The sequence below is a fragment of the Nyctibius grandis genome, chromosome 5 (genome assembly GCF_013368605.1).
Source record: "Nyctibius grandis isolate bNycGra1 chromosome 5, bNycGra1.pri, whole genome shotgun sequence".
In the NCBI taxonomy this organism is placed as follows: domain Eukaryota; kingdom Metazoa; phylum Chordata; class Aves; order Nyctibiiformes; family Nyctibiidae; genus Nyctibius; species Nyctibius grandis.
In genome coordinates, this window is record NC_090662.1 from 87,401,301 (window position 1) to 87,428,019 (window position 26,719).

At 37.0% G+C, this 26,719-nt stretch overlaps 1 protein-coding gene across 8 annotated transcripts in view; it reads right to left on the minus strand.

The window, feature by feature from the left end:
• Positions 1-26,719, minus strand: part of PLEKHA5 (pleckstrin homology domain containing A5) — a 177,721-nt gene that overhangs the window by 32,800 nt on the left and 118,202 nt on the right. For 3 of the 8 annotated variants that reach the window (XM_068400394.1, XM_068400388.1, XM_068400390.1), the window contains exons 8-14: positions 24,549-24,649; positions 23,518-23,633; positions 14,686-15,153; positions 9,408-9,876; positions 7,761-7,844; positions 4,946-5,065; positions 4,199-4,252 (exon numbers count right to left, since the gene is read on the minus strand). In XM_068400394.1, coding sequence (XP_068256495.1) covers positions 4,199-4,252; positions 4,946-5,065; positions 7,761-7,844; positions 9,408-9,876; positions 14,686-15,153; positions 23,518-23,633; positions 24,549-24,649 — 1,412 coding nt within the window. Of the gene's footprint in view, positions 1-4,198; positions 4,253-4,945; positions 5,066-7,760; positions 7,845-9,407; positions 9,877-14,685; positions 15,154-23,517; positions 23,634-24,548; positions 24,650-26,719 lie in introns of those variants that run through there. The other 5 variants (XM_068400386.1, XM_068400387.1, XM_068400392.1 and 2 more) reach the window with 3 other exon arrangements.

Sequence of the window (26,719 nt, forward strand, 5' to 3'; positions counted from 1 at the left end):
AACACCAAGAACAGCATGGACTTTGGCTGTGGGACCTTCACTCCTCTATTTGACAAGTTCTGTTTATTTTTATGCACGCTTTGAAAAGTGAAAGAAACTAAAAATGAAAGTACCAGCAGAAGTGTATGAACAACTTAACACCTAAACTATACACATCAATAGCCGTTTCAAAAAACAGGAGGAAAAAATGAAAAGACTAAATTTTATTTAGTAGAGCTTCTACTGTGACAAATGAACCTGGGATACTGTGAACTGGCTGAAGGAAAGAAGCCAGAGAGTGGTGGTGAATGGGACAGAGTCCAGTTGGAGGCCTGTGTCTAGCGGAGTCCCTCAAGGGTCGGTACTGGGACCAGTTCTATTCAATATATTCATTAATGACTTGGATGAGGGAATAGAGTGCACTGTCAGCAAGTTCGCTGATGACACAAAACTGGGAGGAGTGGCTGACACAACGGAAGGCCGCGCAGCCATTCAGAGAGACCTGGACAGGCTGGAGAGTTGGGCGGGGAGAAATTTAATGAAATATAACAAGGGCAAGTGTAGAGTCCTGCATCTGGGCAAGAACAACCCCATGTACCAGTACAAGTTGGGGGCAGACCTGTTGGAGAGCAGCGTAGGGGAAAGGGACCTGGGGGTCCTAGTGGACAGCAGGATGACCACGAGCCAGCAGTGTGCCCTTGTGGCCAAGAAGGCCAATGGCATCCTGGGGTGTATTAGAAGGGGTGTGGTCAGCAGGTCGAGAGAGGTTCTCCTCCCCCTCTACTCTGCCCTGGTGAGGCCGCATCTGGAATATTGTGTCCAGTTCTGGGCCCCTCAGTTCAAGAAGGACAGGGAACTGCTAGAGAGAGTCCAGCGCAGAGCCACGAAGATGATTAAGGGAGTGGAACATCTCCCTTATGAGGAGAGGCTGAGGGAGCTGGGTCTCTTTAGCTTGGAGAAGAGGAGACTGAGGGGTGACCTCATTAATGTTTATAAATATGTAAAGGGCAAGTGTCATGAGGATGGAGCCAGGCTCTTCTCAGTGACATCCCTTGACAGGACAAGGGGCAACGGGTGCAAGCTGGAACACAGGAGGTTCCACGTAAATATGAGGAAAAACTTCTTTACGGTGAGGGTGACCGAACACTGGAACAGGCTGCCCAGAGAGGTTGTGGAGTCTCCTTCTCTGGAGACATTCAAAACCCGCCTGGACGCGTTCCTGTGTGATATGATCTAGGTAATCCTGCTCCGGCAGGGGGATTGGACTAGATGATCTTTCGAGGCCCCTTCCAATCCCTAACATTCTGTGATTCTGTGATATGCTGAGATCAATATGACAACACACATGGAGAGTTTTACATACATAGCTTGAGCTCAGGAGAAAAGTGTTTTTCAGCCAAAGGAAGATTTTGCTATCAACGTAAAATTCAGAGGTGTACTAAAAGACTGGTTTGCTGGCATTCTCCATAGTAACAGAAAGATTCAAGTGGGACCTCCTGCCATGGCTTTATTTACAAAGGAGGAAAAAAAAGCTTGTCCAGCTTTTATTTGAAAAACATTATGTTCCTACTTTTCGTTACTGTTATTGTAATTACTGGGTACAAATACATTAAGGAGACTGCTGGCTTGGATTTAGTAATACACAATAAGTGATCCCTTAAATTGTTATAATGCACGAGACTGAGATTATATGGGCCCTCATAACATGTCCCATGTTGGCACACAAATCATCACTGCCTAGAGTTGCTAGCTATGTCCAAAGAACTACTTCCTAAAAGGCAGATGAGTCTCTTTCCTGCCTCTCTATGAACCTTGAACTAGCAGAGTGGTTCACAACCTTATTTTAAAAAAAGGATGCTGGACAATCATTCTTTTGTTCATAAGACATCAAAGAAATCATATGGCTGGATACATGTGTGTTACTCCAATTTTTTTTTCCTATCTCTGAACTCCAACAACAACAACAAAAATTCTGAAAGCATAATACAAAAACATCAAAAAACATAATAGAAGAATTTTGAAGCATCTCAAAAGGAAACAGCAGTACAAAAAAGAAGCATGACTTAAAGCTATGGGATATTCTTGAGTCTCGATAAGAAAGTCATCTAACCAGCAGACAATAACTTACTGCAACAGCATAAAAGTCACCCTTCCTATACATGAACTTTAGTTTGCCTGAAAATTCACCTGTGCAACCTTGGTACAAACTTACTAATTATTGTTATGTACGGTACTGAATTTTTTTGTGACCAAAAAGGTGAGAGTTGAAGATAACACGATTGGAGTTCCACCACATGCTCTAAGCAAAGCAGGTTTTGACACTATTTTCAGAGATTAAATACAAGTGGAAATACCTGATTTAAGTGCACTGGACATTTAAAATTCAAAAAGGGCAAGTGATTATACAAGCTGGTTACAGATGCGGATAAGGAGGAGGAAAGGCCTCAATTAGACTAAAAGAAACTTCGATTTTTTTCTTCCCAACATAAAGGAAAACTGATAATGGACAAAGTAATAAAAAGATATAAATGAGACAGCACCCCTAGACATAGTGGTACTCAAAGCAAAAAGACTCTCAGGGGGATTTATTTCATACAGGTAGGTGGCAGTATTATATCAAAACAAGAAAAAAAAAACAAAACAACTGATCAGAAACTGGGACAAGTATTCCAACATGCTCTTCCATGACTTTCTGATTAAGGTAATACATTTTACACTTGATAGTGATTTCTACTGTAAGAAGTGCAGTGATTTCTTGCATCTCTGGTACGGGCAATTATGGCACATTAATAAGATTTAGACACTTCCCTAAATTAATGTTTATCACATCACATTACATTTCTAAATTTTATCTGATCCAAGTAAAAAGAAAATCCTTTTTACCACTTTGCATGTTAGGCAATTCTCTCCATTTAATCCTGCCTATTACACTTACAAGCTTGGCTAATCAAGCAATAGTATGGTACATATAGTTTTACACTTCACATAGATAGCTGTCTTTTCTTGGCAATGAATTACATTGTTGAAGACAAAATTATTCCCTGATTCCAAAACATTATAAACTGGAAATATTTGAGTTGGATGAAGTATTTTGGCTTAATTTAGCAAGTTTTTCCCTACCGTTTTGAACCTCCTGCAGCCCCTTAAGACAGAATTGTTTAGAAATGCACTGCCATCTAACTGAATTGGTCACAATTCACACTCTGTTTCCAAGAGATAATAGAAAATTAGAGTCACTGGGCGAACCAAGCACGTGCACACGTTGTGTGTGTGTATGTCTCCGTGCGCATGTGTAGTTTTTAGTAACTCATTGAAATCCTATCACAGGAACATGCAGGCCACAAAAGTTCTAAGAACAGTTGGTTTTAACTGTAAGGCTAAAAAATTTCATTAGAAGAAAGAACATTAGAAAAAGCTTTAGTGATTTTTACATTTTTAACTAACGGACACCTAGCTGCTTGTATTTCTTCTAGGCACTTATGACTGTCTTCTTTAAGTGCTAGCAAAAATTTCCCATTTAAAAACTTCTCACACACAACTTGTACAGAAGTCCCATTTGATCATGCAACAAAGCCATAAAAAGAGGTATGTGATATCACAATTCTTTACTTGGCAATCAATTATGTTAGCGAAGACAGAATTGTATCCTCACTCCATAAGTTATCAGAAGTTGTAAAGAAGTAAAACCTTTTTCTTACATAAATCTTTAAGAAATAACTGAGTAAAACAAGGAAAAAAGTAATATGTCATACTATGATTTGTTTAAAACGTTTTTTTTTTTTTCCATGTTTGACCTCCCTTTCATTTAATGTCGTGTAGAAACATCTAACTCTTCCTAATTTGGAAAACTAAAATCATCAGAAGTACTGATTTTCTATAAATTGCATGTGTGTCATATGAGCTTGGAAATATATTATGACTTTGGTTAAAGATGGTAAAATGCTACAGTTAGTGTTATTATAAGAAAACGAAGAACAGAAAAATTAATTGGTGGGTGGCTACTGTGTTCTGACAAATTTTAAATTGAGGGTTTTTTTTTCCATTACATGTCAAATTTGTAATCGATTAAGATATTCTGTGCTACTTAAAAAGGTTGTTTATTAAATATCCAACTTCATAAAAAGCACCGAAAATCCTTCTCCCCAAATATTTCCAGCTTGATAGGAGCAGGCAAAAAGCATTAAGAAATGTAAACACAAAAGAAAATTGCAAATCCCACCTGATGATCCAAATATATGGCATTCCTTTGAAGGTGATGTGAAAGAATCTCATTCTAGCAGGCAGCAGTCAGGGGGGAAAAGGAAAGGGACAGAAGGTGCAGAATGCATGAAAAGAGCTTTAAAAGCTGTAAACTAGACAGTGATCTTTGTGTTTTACGTAGAAAAATAATGCTGCTTTTATCTGCTTTTTTTTTCTGGTGAACTGTTAACAAGTTTTGATCCCAAAACAGAAGTGATGAAAGTTTTCCACAAATCAGACTATGAACTACTATACTACATTTTGGTTTTACACCTAAAATACAGTAAGCTCATGTAAATGTCTACTACACAGACAACTATAAATCTGTGCTTTAAACACATCCTGATTTTTGTACACAGATTACAAATAAGATTGTATCTGATATGAGGCAGTATAAACAATAAATGAATCTCATGATATATCACTACTAATTTTGTTATAACACCAATAGGTTAAAAATCTTTAACTTTAAACTTAACTACAATGTATTTTAAAATATTCCTATGTAATTCTGACTCAGCTAATATAAAAAAAGCTATGAGTAAAGCCTCAAAGGGTTAATAGCAGAACATCACAGAACATCACATACACAAAGAACCAATGTTACTCTATTCTACTCCCATAGTAGTCAGAGAATTTTGCACTAATGGTACAATGTAAATCTTGATTAATGAATGACTATAAGTTAGTGAGAATGGTAAATGACACACATTGCTTTATAGCTGACCTTTGGGCTGCTGGCCTCAAGTTTTAGTTGCATGAGCTGTGCTAGTGTGTGTTCCCGGATACTACTCAGTTCAGCTTGCTGCCGTCTCAGCTTTATTAGCAGCAGCGTGAGCTCCTCTGGCTGAAGGAGTGCAGTGTGAGAAGCCAAAGAGTAGAAAAAAGGTTAATTGGTATCCTAAACAACACTTAATTAAAATAAGGGTTCTTAGTATCTTTCTTACAAAAACTTTGTATCGTGATACAACAAAAGATACACCATTTTTTCCAAACTGACCACTTTCAAATATATAATGAATGGTTAAGTTTTAACTACTCAAAATGCTGTAATATTGTAACATTCTGTATAAAGGACAAAAAAAGTAAGGATATTGCAGGAGAAAATCTACAGCCCCCAAACTTTTTCTGACATGCATATCAAATTGATGATATTGACTTAAGTGAAGGGGAAGACAATTCCAGCCCTTAGGATATCATTATCTGTACATGGATAGCCATTTGAGCTTGGTGAAAGAATAAAAAAGTTCCCTCAAGAAAATTTAGTTCCTAAAATAATTCTTCAAATGTATGCATCAAAATTCAGAGTAAATTAAAAAAAAACACAATAACTGACCTACGTCAGAAACAATTATCTTCCACAAAAGAAGACAAAAGTAATTTTCTGTCCCACCTTCCACAGGTCTGAGGCTACCAGTTAATTTAGTGCTTTACTTTTATGACTAAGATGTACAATACAGCCTTAGGAAGGGATGAAGAATAATATTTAAAACCCAAGATTTCATATATATATAATGGAAATACAGTCACACTCAAATAGGTATTTGTCAGGTAATTCCACACAAATCAGTTTAGGTCAGTGTGGGAAACTCTACCCATTCCTGGGAACCACTTCTATTAGCAATGCTTCAAAGAAAACAAAACACTTAACATCACAAGTATTTTTGTTACGTTCCTGTTTGCTTCTGTTTCTTACACTTCTCCAGAAGTCAGTCTTATAAGAGGCTAAACATTCATCCAGCATTTTGATTTTCTCACAAGTTCTGTGATTTAAAAAAACCCCACCAAACCCAAACACAAAAAAACCCCCTAAAACCCCGCTTGCTCTCTCCCACGGTCACAGAATTTTCCCAAAGCAAAGTAAAGAAAAAAAGCTCCAAAGAACCAAATATTAAATTACTGAAAAACGAATACCAGCTGCTTAGCATAAAGAAGAAAAATCTCTGAGAATAAGCGTGGCACTGGCAGGGTTTTGCGCTCCTACCAAAGTAGCCCACAAGAGGGAGCAAGGGGTTTCCATATAGCTTCAGCCATCAAAACCATTTGCTTTGAGGGAAAACCAAGACCAAAGCCAAATTGTCTAATGGCCAATATTCCTCTTACAGTACTCTTTCAACACCTGGATTTAAAATACTTAATTTCAGAAAGTAAGCAGAAGAACCTACACTGCTACAGAAGACATTTTCAAATTCTCTCCAAAAATCAGTGACAATGCTTTCAGTCCAAAAATTAACATCATTTCAAAGCACAAGAAAACTTATTTTTAGAAATAAGAGAATTGAAAGTAGCATCTTCAAACAAAAGCCACAGTGAATCACTTTTTCAAGATCAAAACTCTTCTTGGTATGCTCTGCAAAAGCCCAATTTTACTGCGTTAGGAATAAGCTATTTAATGGTACTTAAATCCAATGTTTGCAAGCAAAATTTTTTCCATAGAGGAGCCCATTGAACAGTAATTCCTGCTTCTCTCTAAACATTCATAATGTTGCAAACATTTTTGACATTGCTTTAAGTGCTGTGCTTTTGATACAACCCTTGGGACTCTTGCAACAAGCACAACACTGAATTTTGTTTAAAGAGCTACCTACAGGTTTCCTCCTCTGGCCCCTGCAACACTTGTGCTGTGGGCAGGACCTCTGGTTTCTACAAGGCAGAAGCTTGGACCTCCTTGCCCCCTACCCCACTCATCGGCCCAGCTCCAGCAGCAGAGCCCAGGAGAGCTGATGGGGCCATGAACCCAAAGAAATGTCTGCGGAAGACAAGGTGCGGCGATAAGGCACCAGCTGCCAAAGGCCAACCTGTAAGTTGCTGAAGGTGGCAGAGATTCATGCTGGGAAGTGCAAGAAACAGGGGTCAAGGCAGTGGAAGGACTGACTGGGGAGCTGTTGCCCACAGTATGATTCAAAATCTGTATTCTCAATTCATACCTATCTCAAACAGTAATTTTAGATGGACAGAGAAAGATTACAGAAAGGAGACAAAAACTGGTAAAAAAATGTAGTAAATTTAGGACCATTTCTTAGCTTTTGGCTAAGAGTCATGTTTCAATTAGGAAGGTGCACAGTATTCCCCAATATTACTTTGATGAAATAATACCTTCAATGAGAGTTTCAACTCTATCATAGAAAAATGGGAGATGTCAGAAAGGACACCATTTTATCAAATGCAGTTTTAGTCTCCTTAAGCTTTCCAAAAAAGGTAAATTTTATTTCTAGGATTTTCTAAATATTTAATGGAGAAATAAGTGTTCTGTGATGTATTATAACCTCTCCCAGGAATTTCTGTAATGTATCAAAGATGATTAAAAAAAAAATAAATCTGTATTTCTTAAAGAAAATCTGGAGTCAGCAGCTACACAGTAATCTCAGAATTCAATGTAACCACAGAGCACTACTTTATTTGCTTTAAAAATCCCTGATAATTAAAATAAAGGCTACATTTAACGCAAGCTTTGAATAGAATAAGACTTCAGTGTTGCCTCTTCACACTTGAAGAATTATTCCTAAGAAAAAACTGATGTATCAAATAAAAATCCAACTCACTGTTTTGCCTTGGAGGCTCTGAGGAGTAACAGGCTGTAAACTCAGACCTGCTGGCATTGACCTTCTGTCGGGCACAAAGACATGCTGTACAAAAACAAAATAGCACGGTATGATCCATAGTTATCTGAAGATTCAACAACTATTAAATGCTAAAAAAGAAAAAGTCAAGCCAACTTCATGCTCATGACAGATTTGCTATGATTTGTGCCAGCCTTGCCCAGTCGTGCTCCCTGCTGATCCACCATCTAGGACACTTGAGTAGGCTACCTCCAACTTCTAGAAATAACCCGGCTTTCATCGTTTATTTAATTAACAGTCCTCCCTCTCAACTGATGCCCTAATCATAGCCCCTGTAACCAACAATTTTAGTTTCTCACCTATCCCTGAAAGCTGTATAAACCTAAGATCTCCATGTAGACAGGGTTTAAATCTTAAATTTACCCTACTGATTTCAGTCAGTCTTCAAATTACCCACCCCTTAGAAACAGGTTCGTGTTTCTAAGTTAATGGAAAAAGCTAGTTGTGGATCTAAAAAAACCACAGACCAAATAGCATGAAAAACCAAACGTAAATAAGAATCTTGTATAAAAGATGCTAAATATGAAATAAAATAGTAGCATAAACTGTTCCAGAAGGAAAAAAAATGAGAAAGCGAAACACGGCTGAAAGGACAAGTAAGCACATGCTCTGCAGCACTGACCCTAGTGGTATTTCTCAGATTTGTGAGAAGCACTGATTACTAAATTTCCAGTGCAGTTGAGACAAAGGACGTAAAACCAAAATGACTCCTTTGTTGATAGGGACCTAAGAACTTTCCAAAAAGAAGGCTTAGTAAACAACTGTAAGATGTTTAAACTGCTTTAATATGCAGTTAAATATTTTTTCCCCCACATGAAGACACATAAACACAGCTGAGATAAAGATTTAGTGAAAAGGTTCAGGAGCATTTTATAAACACTCTAGTTTTACATTCAACTCAAAGAATATTTTTTCTGTAATGTCCAATCTATTAAAAAATACACGTAACACAAGCACGATGGATATAGCAGAGCCACATACGGCACTCGGGTAATTCTTTGGCTCTCTCTTTCGCTGATAAAGACTAGTAAAGTTATGCTAGTCAGGCACGAAGGTTGTGTGCCAACAGACTGATCATCTTTAGTGATCTCCCTAATAACTTAAAGGCATCAAAAGAAACAACTACACCCAGCTTTCTGCTGGAACCCAAGGCAGCCAAACTTGTGGCTGAAGAACAGAAAACAGCACATGGAAAGAAATCTGGGATTTTTCAGTCCTCTTAGAGTTCTAGCTAAAACAGCTAAAAGGGGGAAAGATGTCTGTACATACAATAAACTATTCTGAATAATTTGCCTACTGACTCCTTTTCTTTCCTTTAGAAAAACCTAGTATCATGGACAGTAATATTAGGACAACAAGTTTTCACCTAGTGTATTAGAAAAATGTATTTTTAGAACCTTTAGATTTTTAAACACTTTCTAAAAATCAAACCTTTCTCCATGAAAACATTGATGTAATTTATCTTCATTATAATAAAATATACTACTGTGCAACATGAGTTTTACAGTAACAGTAGACCTTCTACTAAAAATCCTTGTAAATAAGATTTTTAACAATTAAGTATTTTACCTTAGTATGATGTGTCCTGTGTCTGCGATCAATAGTTACATCTCCCCTCTGCACTGGTGAAGACACTTCTGACCTGTAGGTCCGTTGTGGGGAATATCCTTGGAAACCAGCGATTGAACCATGAGAAGGTGAGGTGGGAATCGAATGCATCGTTTGATCAGAAATATTAATCATAGTTTTTGGGCTACTTAAAGTACTGTGCCTAGTAAGAGTTGTTTGCTTATTGTAAAACTGACGTTGCTGCCATTCATAGAGCTGCCACATTGTGTCATCCCGCATTGACCTCCGTTTTTCTTCAGCTGTTACTGGTCCTATGGCTCTGTCATAAGCCGACGGCGTTACGCTGCAGAGGCTCTCCGGCCGTGCTTTGCTGTTTCTTGGCAGTGTTCTGTAGCCTTCCGGGTACCGGGGCAAAACTTGAGGTCGATGGCTTGGCATGTTTCTTGGTAACGTCTGATATGAGATTACGCTGAAACACAAACGTTCTTTTATTGGTGGACAGCATTAATATTATGGCAATAGAATTTTTTTCATATTGGTTAGGTTTATCTAGCTAACTCGTACCTTTTTTTTTTTAGTACTGTGTCATTTTAAAAATATGCAATAAAATCAAGACAACGATTAAAGAATCAACGATACTGATTGAAAGCACTGTAGCAGCTGAAACTGGATCCTATCCCTGATTAGCTGCTTGATTATATAATCCACATTTCATCTTCTTACCAGTTTAACAGTCTAGTGGTGTCAAGTTCAGATCAGATCTTGTAACCTGTCTATATGCTGGACAGATCAAAGTTTTGAAAGCTTTGAAGTTCTATACTGTTTCCATATAAGCCCATTCTAAATGTTCTCTTTTTCAAAAGTGAAAAGATCTCCTCTTGTTTCCCTAAGAAAACCTTGAGCAATGACTATGGACATTAAAAAAAGTTATGATTTTTTTAACAGCAGACCAAGGAAAAATAGCAATAATTGTCTAATGAAATTATATTTTGCAATTGTCAAGGACAAGCCATCCCATATCAGCTATTCAAGAGAAACAAATAGCAAAATATTTCTTTGTTTGATAATAATATTTTATTGCTTTTCAACTTGGATATGAATTCAAAGGCTTATTCTTTAATTTGTTGCTACATTAAAATTCTGGAGTGCTACAGTCATTTAGCAACTTTCAGCATTAGATGAAATACAAAATTTTCCATAGTGAGTATTGATGCATGCCTAAGTACAACAAAGAATTTCTTGTTTTTTCAGAGGACAAAATCTAGGTCATAAACATTGATTCATTCGACACTTATCTAAAATTCAGATGAGCCTTTTGCTACTGATCACATCTATGATAGATGCTTGCCCAGAGACAACAAAACTGATCTCAAATTGGTCGTGATTCAGCCATCAGAGGGCAGCAGCTTGTAGCTACACCCCAGACTAATTCAAACGAAAATCCCTGCCATCACCAGGCACCAGAAGCTGAAGATGGTTTTGGATGACTTCAGTGCCATAAAAATATTAAAGAAATGATGTAGGGCAAATGGCAAGGTAAGCCAGCATTATGTATGTTAGGTCCTTATGAAGTAACTATCAAGGAAATTGATGATGGTAAAAACCACTTTTCATTGAAAATAGTTAAGCTGAGTATTTATGATCATCTGTAACATTTTGGAGATGAAAACTGCTATAAAGAGCTTTACATACAAAATCTGCTACAGTTTCTGAAGCTTTCCAAGAATTAATGAAGTATTATCCCCATTTTGTAGACTGGACAGCTTTTCATTCTCACAAAAAAATAAATTTATAAAAAATTACTAAATCCTATTCTGTTGCTGCAAAATCTGCTCAAATACCTCTAAATTTCTTCACATAACATATCACTAATGGTAAGGGCTTCTCTCCATCTCCATATTTTAAAAAACCCAAACAACCACAACAGTTCTGGGCTCAGTTTCTAACTTCCAAAATATTATTTTAGCTATTCACAAACAGGTGTGGGAAAGCCTGATATTTTCATTAAGATATCCAGTAGCTAGATATATCTCTCTCACTGAAGCTTCTCTCCCATTTTATTAATTAAATGGGCAGTGTAATGCTGTTGGCTCCTTTAAATATCCCTGACAACTTGAGAAAAAGCTGCCTGGAGTTCTTGCTATGTAAAGACAGCAATTTAAAGACTGCAAGCACATACTTACATTCTAGAACATTTAGGCAGATAACATATCCGTCTTCTATTGGTAAACCATGAAAAGTGTAAAAAGCCCAACCAACTCAATATTAAGCCTTGTTTTACATCATTTGATAAATATCAAAACAGATTCACCAATGTCCTGTTGACACTTGCAAAAATGTCGTTCTAGTCAAATCCAAAAAACAACTGTAGACAGTATTGCAGCTTATCACTGCCTTGCACGCAAGGGGAGACCGCTGCAGCCAGTGAAGCGGCCAGGCGCACTGTGAGGCTGCAAAATATTTCTGCAACTGTCATCATGAATAGCTCCCTACAAATGCTCCGATATGAAAAAAAGGCTTCCACATGCATTTATAGACTCCCTATAGACACCTTTAGAGGTTGTCTCTAGGATTATTGTTGGGTAGCAATACTGGTTCTGGTGTCCAAGTTGGACTATTTGGGAAAGCGACTTCGCTGCTAAACCTTTAGAGGCTCAGTTCTGCAGTGTTATGAGTACCCTCAGATCGAAACCTCAAAATAGCCCTTCATCCTAAAGAATGCACATACCAGCTGTCCCACAGTACAGAACTTTAACATGTGAATCAAGCAAAGGGTGGCAGAGTGATGACGGAAAACTGGTACTGTACAGCAGGCATTTATTATTTAGGATGAGGCTTATATGGGCAAGGTGGGGAGACAGAGGCTCACGCCCTGGGTTAGCAGCAACAGAAAACCTCACTTAGTACCATGCATCCCTTCTGTATTTTTTCACATTTGAGAAAGACCACTCAAGCGAACCACTTTCGTTGAAAATATTTACTTGTGACTGACTTGTGCAAAATTAATTTAATGAAATGATACTGAAGTGGAATGTTTTTATTTAAAAACCATTTTTTTTGGTTAAAAAAAAAAAAAAGGTTTGTCTTCCTCAAGGCATCAGTTGTCTTTATTCATGTGGCTCTTGGAAAACTAGATGTCTAGATCCATGGAAATGGCAGATAACAGCTTCAAGAACTAAAAACTGCATTGCTGTCATTCTCATTAATTTATCAGGAAATCAAACTACTGAGGGGTCAGCGTGTTCCTCTAAAAAATTAGTAGTTTCACAGTGAACGTTTTTCATTCCATATTGAGGACAGCTAACAGCTCCTATGATACATATAGTTATTTAATTGAACATGTTTGTTAACGTTTTAGTATTCTTAAAGTCCTAACTTTTTTTTCAGTCTGACACACCAGAGATACTCAGTGTGGTAACACATTAGAGAGACAGATGCAATGAAAAGCATCTTAAAAGCCTCCAACTTCGCACCATTAAGTGAAGACTACTTTTCTCAAAAATTCAAGGTATGAGTTGAGAGGTCTTGCTACAGCCTTACTAGCCCTTCACCCCAACCTTAAGCTTTAACATAAACTAGAGCTTCTTTCTACTGTCAGTCACCAACTTCAATTCTACTTAAATTTCTGTCTCCAGCCAGTAACTGGCAATCTGAACAAAAAAAAATTAAAATTTAAATGATAGAATGGTTTTGGTCGGAAGGGACCGTAAAGATCATCTAGTTCCAACCCCCCTGCCACGGTCAGGGACAATACTATCTTCCCTAAGTGAAACCACATTCTAAAGACATCACTATACATTAGAAATTTGGATCATTATTCAAGGCCACTTCCACACAAAGCAAAAAAGAGAGCTCAAGGTCAATTCTTTTTCCATTTGCTGCCTTTATATAGAACTGCAGTGGAAAGCATACCATTTGTGCTACCAATGCCACCCTTATTTAAGCAACAAGTGGCCTCTACAGTCAAGAATAAAATAATGTTAATTAGTAACATATTGCTAATAGTACTTCCCTCTATTTGATTCCCACAATGAAATCAGTTTTAGGGTTTATATACTTGTTTGCAACTGAAAAATGGCACAGCTATTCAAATTTCTCCTGTTTGGTTGCAAGTTTTACAGTCCAATTTGAAAAACGTAATTGCATCAAAGAGCCTTCTCAGTTCTCATTACGCAAGCATGCATAATAAAATGTCAGAGTGTGCAAGTCGCTCTCTGTACTGCAAGTTCAAACTTGATCAAACTATTTACGTTGAGTACATCATGAAACAACATATTAACAATTCCTAATTCTATTTAATGAAGGACTAAAGGCAAAGAGGAAATGTGAAACCCATTTTGGCAAGTGTAAGTCAAACTAATGTAAATTTTTTAAGTTTTTGCAAAACCTAGAAAGCCACTAAACCCCATATTCTGAAATTTGCAGAAAACACATTTTCTGAACTTGGCTCTATCTTAAGCTCTGCTCTGCCACCAATCTATATGCAAACTCCCCACTTTCTAACTCTTCACAATATCTCCTGTGATAGCATGTCCATTACTTCCTATCTAATGTAATATTAAAAACTTTTATATTTTACTGCTAGAGCTGCTTGTCTGTAAGTCAGGCCGGAAGCAACGTCCCTACACTTCTGTCAGACAGAAGAATTGCTGTTGGCACAAGATTCAATATCATTCACACATAATTTTAAAGCTTCATGAATAAGCACTGGAACTCAATACTAGAACTGGGAGATGCTTAGTTTCATGAGAAGAGAAACCTGAAGCATCAAGTTAGATTTCTGTGACTTTCTCTCAGGTAAACCTTCTCTCTCTCTCTTCAATTAAAGATTGTTTAAAATTTAAAAGCTCCCTGGAATATTTTTGAAGAATTTTAAATCAAATATTATTACAAGAATTTGTGAACAAAAATGCAGAAGACAGGGCAATTTCAAGAACAAATTTTAAGAGGAAAAAAATTGTTACGATTGAGGACACCTTCTCCCTGCTAGGACAGAGAAATTTCTAACACCCAAAAAATAAATAAAAATGGCCAGAAACCCTAAGTTATTAATATAGTTTAATTTATTAATAATCACTCAAATGTTAATAAAAGAGAAACTTAAAATAAATCTGTTCTGAGCAGTCACCCAGGCACTTCTTACAGAGAACAATGAAGTATATATTTATGTAAATAGACCAAAACCTAAAGAATCTAACCAGGATACAAGTCTAAGTATTATTCACTAGAAAGCCTAACAAAAAAAATAAATAAAAAACCACCATTACATAGTACTTACCCTCTTGTTTCCTCCTCTTGTCCTTTGCCTCTTTGTATTTTAATCCACTGTTCCAACTGCAGCATTGAATTAGTTCTCTGCATAACTCGTTCAGACTCCATATGTGACTGAACCACATTGTGCTGACCTCCATCGCCAGTGTCTGCCAGGACAACACCAACAGCTTTATTCTCAGATCCATTTAAATGAACTGGTCTGAAGTGTCCAGCCTGAATCGTGGTTATGGGTAAAGTCCTATATTCAGATCCCAAAGGATTTAGTTTCACACTGTTAATTTTTGTTAATGGTTTATCTTGCCCAACTTTCTGGAATCCGTATTTTTCAGCTTCCAAAGCTTTCTTCTCCTCATTTTTGTTCACTTCTTTGTTTTTCTGGTTATTTTGTGCCTCTGGCTTAATAAGCACTCGATGGTTTGAAATATTATTTGCCTCTCGAGGTGGTGTATTTTCAGTGGTTAACTTCTCTGCTCTGGAAAGGAATATATGACAAGCTATAATATCAACAAAATATTCATTAAAAATAGTAATAAAAAATGAAAGGTGAATATATTTGTGTTTATCAGGGTTCTTTCAGTGAATCCCTGTCCAGATATTTTACATCAATATCTTGTCTTTGAGAGAAAAATCCAGGACATATTTTCAAAATAATCAAGGAAAGACTGTGGTTTTTTTTTTTTGTTGTGGTTGTTTTAGGTTTTTGTTTTGTTTTGTTTTTGTTTTGGGGGAGGTGGTGGTGTTTTGTTTGGTTTGTTTTTTGGTTTCTTGGTTGGTTGGTTGGTTTTGGGTTTTTTTGATTGGAAAGTGTGGGTTTTTCTTCCACATTTCTCTATTTCTTTGCTGTTTTAAAAGCATTTATAACATGGGGTAAATTTTTTAAGCCAACTTCAAATTAAACCCCCAGAAAAATTGTGCAGAAGAGGAAATAAAGCCAGAGTCTGAAAAAGTGGGTGTTCTGTTCCTGGAGGGCTGGACAGTCAAACAGTAAAAATAATCAGTGGCTCTTCAAGAGCTAAAGCTTCCAGATGTCAACAACCTGAAATTCAGATGATTTTTAAAGCCATCTTTAAAAATGGTAGCAGATTACATTGCTGACCAGCTTCTGATTCACAAGACTGCTGAATTTAACATGTAATGAGCTCCTTTAAAGAAAGTAAACAACTTTTCATGGTCACTGGCATCAATGAGGTTTCTCTGGTATATTATCACTTTGGCTGGCATACATTTTGTGGAAAATAACTGTGGCTTCCCTAATTTTGAGGAGGAAAAGAGCTGCTGACTTAGAGAACTGTACCACAAAAATAATGATATTTTTAGAACAGTTACCGCCTTACAGTACTTACACAAGTACTCAAGGTATGCAGTTTTATTAGCTATCTTCTTTTTAAAATTTCAAAATGTCAAGAAGCTGTATTTTTTTCCATACTGGGACATGAACTGAACATCCAGCTCAGACAGTGACAATTTTTTTCCAGTTTACTAGAAAAAAACCACAAAAACTCTAAAGTGTTTTGATCAACATTTTTCGTTACGGGAGGAAAGAGGAAGAGATTAAGATTACATGTCTCTATAAAACCAAACCAAGCACAAAACTTTATTTTAAGATGATGTCAAATTAACCTTCCACACCGTTTTGCATCTTTTTTGCAACTACTTTATTCAGCTTTATGACTGTGTCCAGTTCAAGTGTCTAATCCATGTGTAAAGAGGCCATCACATACACAAGGAGGCAGGTGTTAGTTTCTTCTCCCAGATAACAAGTGATAGGACGAGAGGAAATGGCCTTAAGTTGTACCACGGGAGGTTTATGTTGGATATCAGGAAAAATTTCCTCACCGAAAGGGCTGTCAAGCAGTGGAACAGGCTGCCCAGGGAAGTGGTGGAGTCACCATCCCTGGAGGTATTTAAAGACGTGTAGATGTGATCTTAGGGATATGGTTTAGTGGTGGACTTGGCAGTGCTAGGTTAATGGTTGGACTTGATAATCTTAAAGGTCCTTTCCAACCAAATCGATTCTATGATTCTATGACCAAGAGCACAAGTATGACCGGTCCTCTGAAAAGTACTCTAATTCCAAGTAGACTAACTAGATGTTAGCATTTTTGCTTACCCCATCTTGAACAAGAGGCTTAATGTCCAACAAGTCTACACTTCCCTGACAGATGATCTAAGCCATGACTTCCCAACATGCCAACAACTGTTCAGGACAGAATCCCAGCAAATACATAAAGGACTGAAAACTGTAAGGTCCTTGTAAAATACTACCCACTGCTAATAATATTGGACACTTAATTTTAAATGCACCTCCCATTACCACCGTACTCTCGTTATGAATTCTCCATGATGTGAAAGGAATCAAGAGACTCCTACCTTGACAAGTACACCATTTCAAATGTATCAATCAGAAACAGCACAACATCAATGTCCTCTGCATATGGTACGTGAGTTAGAATGAAACGCTCATGCACTTGGCATGTTAACAAGGGGTGTGAATTTTTTCCTCCGTGCTTCTTCATGACCTGGTTGTGGTGATCCCAATCTCTGCTTGATACTTCATAATGTTATGAAAGTCCTCTAAAACTAACTCTATTAATATAGGTAGCTCAAAATAGTCATTTTCTTTCAGTGATTACTCCTGAGATGCCAATGTGAAAGCATATACGCACGTCAAACGTATTGCAAATGAAAACATGCATACCAATAATCTAACATGAATATCTCTTTGGCTATATGCGTCAGCATTATTTTTAAACACACAGTTTTTTTCTCATACATCACTATTAAATGTAGAGGTTAGATACATCTGATGTTTTCTGCTAGCAGAAAGGAGTGGGTAATATTTCTGCCAACCATAACTTTTAGAGAAAAAAAATCTTGATGTAGAATGAGTTTTTATGTAGACTTTTGTGGGGGAGGACATATGCGGTGGAACTGCTATACCTGCCTCATCTTTTCTATAATTTCCAAGTATCAGAAAAGAAACACTGCGAATCTCCCACTGCAATTTAACAGTGAGGTGTTTTCTTTTTATCTTTCCCCTCAAGACTTTGGACTGTTCCCAAGACCAAACATTTCTGCCTAGGTTCCTTCTCATGTTTATGGAAAAAAGACTAGATCACCTCCTCCCTCCCACCTCAAAACTGTACTGCCCAGTGTTCTACCACAAACTAAAAGAATTGCCCAAATAGGAAAGTGAATGAAAAACTCAATTTCCCACAATTATCAAGCCAAAAAAGGGTGTTAAAATTTCAGTTTTCAGCCAGTGCTCAAGAGTTTACAAATAAATGTAAGGACTATCTTGCAAATAATCCTCAACACAGGCATTAATATATGCAACATGCCTTAATAGTACCACCTACCCCCTTATATAGCACTTTCTATCAATCTTTCTCAAAGTGCTTTGCAGCAGAGAAGCAATTGCCATTTTACAGATGAAAAATCTGTGGTGCAGAGGGAGACTGGCATCTCTAAGGTCATTCATAAGATAGGTGGCAAAGTCTAGACTTGGCACAGTGTTCGATTCACACTATCATAGTACTTTCCACTGTAGATCTTAATTAAAAAACAACAAACCCCCAAATCACAGAACTGTTTTTCCATGTAATCTCTATGCTGTATCACTTGTTACTATGGTTACACACAGCAGAGCCAAGCATTTATATTTGTCATTCTTTGCGATGGTGTAGAGGCTGAATGACTGACATTCAAATAGATTTCTCTGCTCTCCTTTAACTTTGTGCATCAAATCAGTCAACTCAGTGTGAGCAAGAGATCTCTTTCCACAGCAAAGTATCCAAATGGGAAAGAATTATCAGAAACTAATAGGTCAATGTAAGAAACATAAATCCATATTTATATTTGACTCTGTATTTATAGCTGGCTCTCAAAGACATATTGAACAAGACTTGGTGGGTATTTTGAGGACAGGAGAGGGAGAAGACAAAAGACAATGAGCATTGAACATACGTGTTTCAGCATATACTGAATGTAATTTATAGGTTTCTACAACAAAACAGGAACAATGTGTATGGAACAGTAATACAGGAAAAGTACTATTTTCCACTGTTTTATATAAGTAAATAATTCTGAAAGCGGGCGCAGGAGGCATGTAATCAAGTATCAGACAGACTTGAAGACTGATTTAACAAAGACAGGTATAGGCATTTGAAAAGAAAAAGTCATCTTTCCCAAACACGATGACGCTGGTAAACCTCCACTGTGGATGTTGTTATGCTAACAAGTGCTTTTTTGGCAGCTTAGCTGATGCTGTTCAGGGAGAGTAACTACACTAGGAGGAAAAAACCTCCACTCTTTTCTTAGTACGTGCTGCATCACTCAGAAGAAATAAAGGCTCTGGCACACACAGCTGACAGTGATGATGCTCTTAAACATGGGAGAGTAGAGAAATCAGCATTTAGGCCAAAAATGATAAATCAGTATGTTGGTGGATATTAGCATCTACAAGCACAAGCAAGCAATCAGTACTCACAGATACAACTTCACTGTGGTCTCCAGTGATACAACATGGAATGAGTAAGATGTTTTGCTAATGCAGAGAGGTTGTCTGGGATCATATTGCAAGTCATAAGCTTAAGTAGTTCCTCACTGAGGAAAGTGTTTGTGTTTAATTATTTTGATAGGTCACCCACTACATTATTAAACTTGAATTTACTATCTAGGTAAAATTAAAAATGTTTAGAAAGGAGTAATAACAGTTAAGTCAATGGGACCAAATGATACTTGTCCTTCCCTGCAGTTACACATCAGAAGGGAGTTTTTCTGCTGTGACTGCAGATCAGTTCTAAAAGAAATGGCTACATTTTTATTTTCTCACCTCAGTATCTAATTTCTGTATTATGCGGCTAACTATATGTGGAAAGTAAGAACATTTTATGGAGAACTGGGGAAAACCCCACAACTTAATGTTTTGCATATTCTTTTTATCTTTCTTCTCTCCAAGGAACTCACATCCTCTGAGAAATAAAGACACAGATTGTAGCTTTGAAATTATTTAAAGCTGAAACATTCAATTTAACAGACTTAGGTTTGGATTTTCAGAGTATCATAAGCAGTAAAGTACCTTGACTTCTAGATTTAAAGAACTATACTGTAAAAACTGACTTATTATTGGGCAACTTATATAAACAAGCACTTAAGAGTGGCTCAACATCAGCTTGCATAAATATTTAAGAAAGTAAGTTCTTAATAACTCTAGCTATTGTAAGTATCTAGTCTGTTAGAAAACTGTATTCCGTACAATGTTAGAACCTCTAGAAAAAACAGAACTGAGAAACAAAGGCACTGGCTGAATTTGATTGAACCGAAGTAATTTATGCTCAGAGCTATGTGCATGCCAAACTTTAGGTTACTTAGAGATGAGGTAATACAATACTTAATACTTAACAGATTTTTTACAGGGAAGAAACAGTATTTCTTCTGGATAAGATCATATCCTGCTACATGTTTCATTTTAAGAACTGGTTTGATAGCCAAAAGATGGATTCTTTAGAAAACAGATGTCTGAGGGATTTTTTCCCTCATTATTGCTAATAGACAGAAAAGTCTTAGAGACTTCACTGGCCTTGAAACGTGTTTTCTCTCAAGTAATTATTTCAATACTACTAACAAACTTTTCAAAGAGGTCATGTCTCTTCTGTTCCGTTCTAGGGTTTCTTGTCCAAATTAAAACAAGAAGATGGTGTTGCGTAAGTCGCTATTCCTGCTGCTTTTCTGACACTTGTTTTGGCTGTTGATAAGCCTGTTGTGCCCATGATAGCCAGGCAGAAAACTACTGATTTTGCTGCCGAGTGCTCTTCTACTAGTTTCATGTGCTACACTGATTCACCAAGGAGTAAGATAAGCACCCAAAGCAACGCAAGGCAGATTGCAGGAGCTCGTAGAGCTGGATGAAAAGTGTTAGATAAGCTCAGCTAGACCAGGAATCCACACTGTTTGCCTATACACTGCCGAACACTTGGAAGAGGCAGACATCAGTGCTGGAAGAGGAACTGCGGCTGAAAGAAGGGGGTAACAGTGCATGGCCAAGCATTTTGGGAGGAACACCCTTCATGGCAGTGGACTGCACATCCGTCTCATTAGGGCAGCCACGGCACTGCAGCCTAGGAAGGACGACTGCAAAGCTGCACCGGGCGCCAGGATGAGCTCGCTACGTGTCTTGCTAGGCTCTGAGGCAGCAAATGTGACTGTACAGCTGTATTAATGAACTGCACAAGAGTGGATATTTACATTAATATTTAGGATTGCTTCTTATGTTAAAAGAAATGACACAAGTAATAATGTAACATCTGTCTGTATAATTAAGTTTACTAAGTATCTTCAATAGAGCATTGACTATTATGGGAGAGACTATGAAAATGACACTTAAAGAGGCTCTGTCAGATGGAGATACACTTTTTTCATATTAATCTTTTTCTGCTACAAAGATGTCCTCTTCAAACGTTCAATCTTCACAGTATTGCAAAGACCAAATGAAGGTCATTTCGCTGGTTCAAGGAGATTCAGAATGGCCCACTTCAGTATTATTCCCCTTACAAAGTGCTTATACAATCAATACACTATTTTTGTTGAAGTGGCTCTGATTTGGTTTAACCATCTCTCCATCTGTAACCTATCACAGCTATCTGCAATATACTTAACAATGCGAACCAAAACTGGTTTTTCAGATTAAGTTTTTTATTCACTAAGCTAAATAAGATATTTTATTTCATCAAGGTAATGTCTTTCTTTTAAGTACAACCTCTTAAAAGCTCTGAAAAGAGAAATTAAAAGGTGAGAATGCTACTAAGAATCTACTTGCTTATGCTCTGTCTCACTCTGCTCATCCATTCCCCATATCATGTACTGCTCCCTAAACACGAGGAGGGTTACAGGAGACAAAGAAAATAACATCTTCATTTCATATATAATATGAAATCATACATAATCAGATCAAATTTCAGTGTGGTAAGTTGACCTACCACTCCTCCTTTCTACAAGCTGAAATCTTTTATTTTCAGCAATTTTGGGAAAAACAAGTATGACAGCTGAGAGCTTGAAGCACATGTGGTATTTTTCCATAGTACAGAGAACAATGTATTTTTCTATTAAGCTGTTTCATTATGGTGTCCAATGCAAAGACCTAAATACTTTATATACTACTCATATATTTAAAGGATATCAGAGATGAAAGCTAAGATTTCAACCTTTTGTTTAAGATCAGTGACTAAACGGTTGCACAGGTAGAAATTTAGAAGTGTTCCTAGTTTACAGTTATCCTTCTGAATCTCCCATAGACTGGTGTAAGTGAAAGTTTGACTACATTTGATTGAGAAGCTCACAAAACATTAAAACACGTAAGACAAAGTATCTAATCATTCTGCATTTCATTTTATGCTTCTGCCAGCACCATAGTGGAACATGGGATATAGAAGTGTCAGGAACAAGTTAACAGGAATGACTTGCACTAGTGACACAAAATTCAGAAAGACTGCTTGTATTTTGACAAGAAGTTCAATGTGCTCACTCTTCTGCAAAAATTGTGCCTTTTACTTTCTCTGGTATCTGTGTCTATGGAACTTTTTACCTGTTTTGGTTTTTTAACTTAAAATTTCTCAGCATTGCTGCCATTCATTTAGCTCCAGTGTAGCAGGAACTAACAGAGTGCAGAAGTAGATCAAATGACAGCAGCCATCAGCAATAACTTCTGTGCCATCAAAAACGAGGAGGTTTTAAGTTTTTTATTGATAAGTTTTCATTATAGATAACATGGAGCTGACCCAAAGGACAATATTCAGAGAGAAAACGATCCTTACTAGATAGACAGCAGCAGATAATATTCAGTTTCTGAGAACACAAGGCTTCCAGTGATAACTTGCTTTTCATTGTCAACATGTGGATACATAAAGGATAAGGCTCCAGATCAGGTAAGTATAAATTTGATAACAGCTTAATGATGAACAAGAATGGCTCTCCACAGGTTGCCCACGGGTACAACTGCTTAATTTAGCCAGAAACTATGGTTGTGAATTTGAGACTTATGACAAGTTTAAGCCAAAGACTACCACCAGTTGAGCTGCTATTGCTGTTCACTCAGGAGAGCAAGTGAAGTCAAACATGCCTGCACATAGTACTTGCCATTGCCCTTCTTTTGATGCTGCTGGCTAAAGGAACTAATTGTGTTTTTGTCCTTTAGCTCCTTACTCTCAAGGCATCCATATTCAGAACAGAACTTAGATTATTTTTACTACTTCAAAATTTTATCCAACGTTGTTAAAATTATAAGGGGTCATCAATATAAGCAGAAATTACTTCAGCCAATTTACATTCTGTTCTAAGTTATACTCTTTTATTTAAATAAATCAAACTAAATATGAGAAAGAAATACACTGTGCCACTGTTTTGAAAACATCTCCCTTATGAGGAGAGGCTGAGGGAGCTGGGTCTCTTTAGCTTGGAGAAGAGGAGACTGAGGGGTGACCTCATTAATGTTTATAAATATGTAAAGGGCAAGTGACATGAGGATGGAGCCAGGCTCTTCTCAGTGACAACCACTGACAGGACAAGGGGCAACGGGTGCAAGCTGGAACACAGGAGGTTCCACACAAATATGAGGAAAAACTTCTTTACAGTGAGGGTAACTGAACACTGGAACAGGCTGCCCAGAGAGGTTGTGGAGTCTCCTTCTCTGGAGACATTCAAAACCCGCCTGGATGCGTTCCTGTGTGATATGATCTAGGTAATCCTGCTCTGGCAGGGGGATTGGACTAGATGATCTTTCGAGGTCCCTTCCAATCCCTAACATTCTGTGATTCTGTGATTCTGTGAAAACCCACATTACCTTTTCACAGGCTCTGTCTGCACAAGTGCTGCGTCTGTCATGGCTTTCATCCACAACTCCATTTCCTTCCCTGTATCTGTGCAGAAATAATAGGTCCTCATGTTTGGATGAGCTGCCTGATTGGAAATGACATGGTCATTGCAATAAAAATAAGGGTCTGTAAAAGAAAAGAGGTAAATAATGTTACTGTATACTCACTCTAATGTTTTCTATAAGAAGACTTCTGCAAATAATATCAGAAAAAAATATCAGAAGGAATACTTCAGTGTTTCTCTGTCACTGCAGTCATATTTTCAAAATAATTGCCTATAATTTTTAATCATAGCTGCTTCTTCATTAATAAAATAAATAAAAAGCTCTTAAATTTCTTCAATCTATTGAAAACTATCTTGAGTATCCATTAATGTAAATTAATATAATTATTTTAAATAGATTTTGGCATAGTTTTTTGCAGTCTGAATGATACAGTAAGTTCTAATTTGTACTTACCACAGTAAATAAATGATGTGTTGCTTAGGAGGCCAAAAGAAGAGCCAAAAGGAGCTCATAAAACAAACAAAAAATCAAGAGAAAATATTTAGTGGAGTGATTTATATCACGATTAAAAAGATTAGCTGTGAAACATTCCTAACAATGCTACATGTAATATTGTGATGTGATAACAGAACATGATTTTTATTTATATGTAAAGATACTTTGTATCTAAATAACTAAAGAACTTTTATTAGTGGGATAAGTCCAGCTGCAGATGCTGTCTACAATTCTAAACCATCACACAGTATTTAAGATCCATGAACTACAAATAAAAGACTAATGATAAGTGATATTCATCCATTTTCTCATCCTAGTAATTATGTCTATATTTACATCAGGCTAAATGCTTGACTCCTCTGCTACTGTATTATGCAAAAATCAGTCTCAGAAGCTGTTTGTCAATCCTGTTTTGCATAACAACTCAGTAAAATGAGTTCTGATCGCTAGGCTATTGTGCTTTCAGACATAAAATTAAACTGAAAAATTTATTCCCTTACCTTAAAGGCATATTTGCGGTTAATATGGTCCTCAGGAGAAAGCACAGATATCTGAAAACTAGGCAGAAGTATGCTACCTAGTATTCCTTCTTCTTTCTCATCTGTGAATGTATAGTCTTTGATTAGAGAAACAAAGTGTTTTGACACATAATACTCACATTCAGACCCTTCAGTGAAACCGTACTTAACAACACAAGACCAGTAAAAAGAAGTTTACCTCAGAAGAAAATGCATTAGAGAATCAGAAAGCCAGACTGATTTGTCACTTAGGTGTCTGTATAAAGTCTCAGAAGGGTGCAGTCCACAGGAGCAATTGTGCAGCCCCTCTCTGCCAACACATGCCACAGAATGCGTATCACACAAGAGTGCACCCCAAAACCTTGCTAAGCATTGTGAAATCTAGGCCATCTGAAAATGGCCACCTTTGACTTTTTTCCAAGATGGACAACCATAAAAAACCCTCCCGAGTGTGCCAGTTCTGTAAAAGTTTAAGTACATGAGCTACCTTATGGAATCTGCCTTACGGAAAACACCACAAAAAGCTTCACAGAGAGTTTTTCTGGGGATCAGTGCTTACCTGCATATGACTTCAAAACTGAAAAGCAGATGGAAGTCAAGCCTCTAATTCAGTGATAAGAACAATACCTGCCATCTATTGCCTGCTCAGTAAACATTGCAAATACCTATGGGAGCAGAAGTATTTTAAAATGCTGCTTATGATTGTTGGCCTTTGAGAGAATTTGCATGTTGTTCTTCTGATATCGGGCATATTAAGCTACGAGTTTTCATAATTCCCATGAAGAGTTTACACTCAATTACACTCTATTTGTAAGAACACGTATGTTTCAGATAATATGTAAAAAACAAACTCTCCCCCCAAACAAACACCTTTCTTCCAGAACCGTGTTTTACAGAAAACTTTAGAACAATACATTATAATAATAAATTGACATTTTAATTGGAAGCCACAACCAGCTCTTAAATCCAATTATACTTTAATAAAGGAATAATTGGATGCAATTCAAAAAGTCAATCTTAATTGTATTTCAGATACAGAACTTCTATTTGCAACCAGTATCTTAGGAGACTGTCCCCCATAACAGTTCTCTTAGTTGAAGATACTGCCCACAACAAATGACTATGTATCTATGAAATTAAGATGAAAACACAGACTTTCCTCAGTTTCAAGCATGGAAAATTAATAGTGTTACAATTAAAATACGTGTAAACAGCACAAAAGGACTACCTCTTATACACGAATTTAAAAATCTTTTCCTGGTTCTTGTTTGCTCACCAAATTCTGAAAAGCCACAACTTTCATTTAAGTTATTCATACGAGGAAAGCTCTGCCCAGCCATTTTAGCGTTACATGACATGACAGATGTAAAAAATATGCTTTCTTGAATAGTTATTTAATTGTAGAACTGAGCAAAAAATTCTCAGGTAGAAAAGAAATGAAGGGAGTGGATTTACTTTCAGGTACTCAACTGTACTCATAAGTATGCCTGAAGCCACCCCACCTCCCCCTCTCGAATATTTACTCCTTGCTAGCCACACACACACAAAAAAAATCTGCCTTTTTTTCTCCTGTCCCAGAATGCACGGCAAATGTTGGGGTTTACTTTATTTGGACTGCTGTTTTGGGGAAAAATTTCCTTCTGCTAGATTATACTTTGACTTATGACTAAGTCACACCCACTCGTGCCATATAAAAGCATTAAGCATTTTTGTTCCACTGAACAGCTGTATCTCTGGAGGACTTTGGTCTTTGTTAAAGACATACTGCTACATTCCATTTCCAGATTTTAAAAATCTGTTTCACATCAGACTAGCTTTTATCTACACATTACACTGCCCCATACCCATCTTTACTTGTATGCTGTGTATGAATACTACAAGAGAAAAATAGCAGATCTTCTGTCCAGCTCTAAAATCTTTTATTTGTTGCAACAATAACCTTCCAATACGAAAGCAGGCAGTCTTTTATCCCTCTGTGAAACAGAAAAAGAGTATTCTCTAAGCTCTGAAAAAATACAATGAAATAATTTGTCTTTTCATCTATAAATTAGATTTAAGCATTAGCTGCTACCATTGTAACATGATTCTAAAAGCTCAGTAAGATTTACTAACAAAACCAAAAAACAAAACCAAAAAAACCCAACAACCACAGT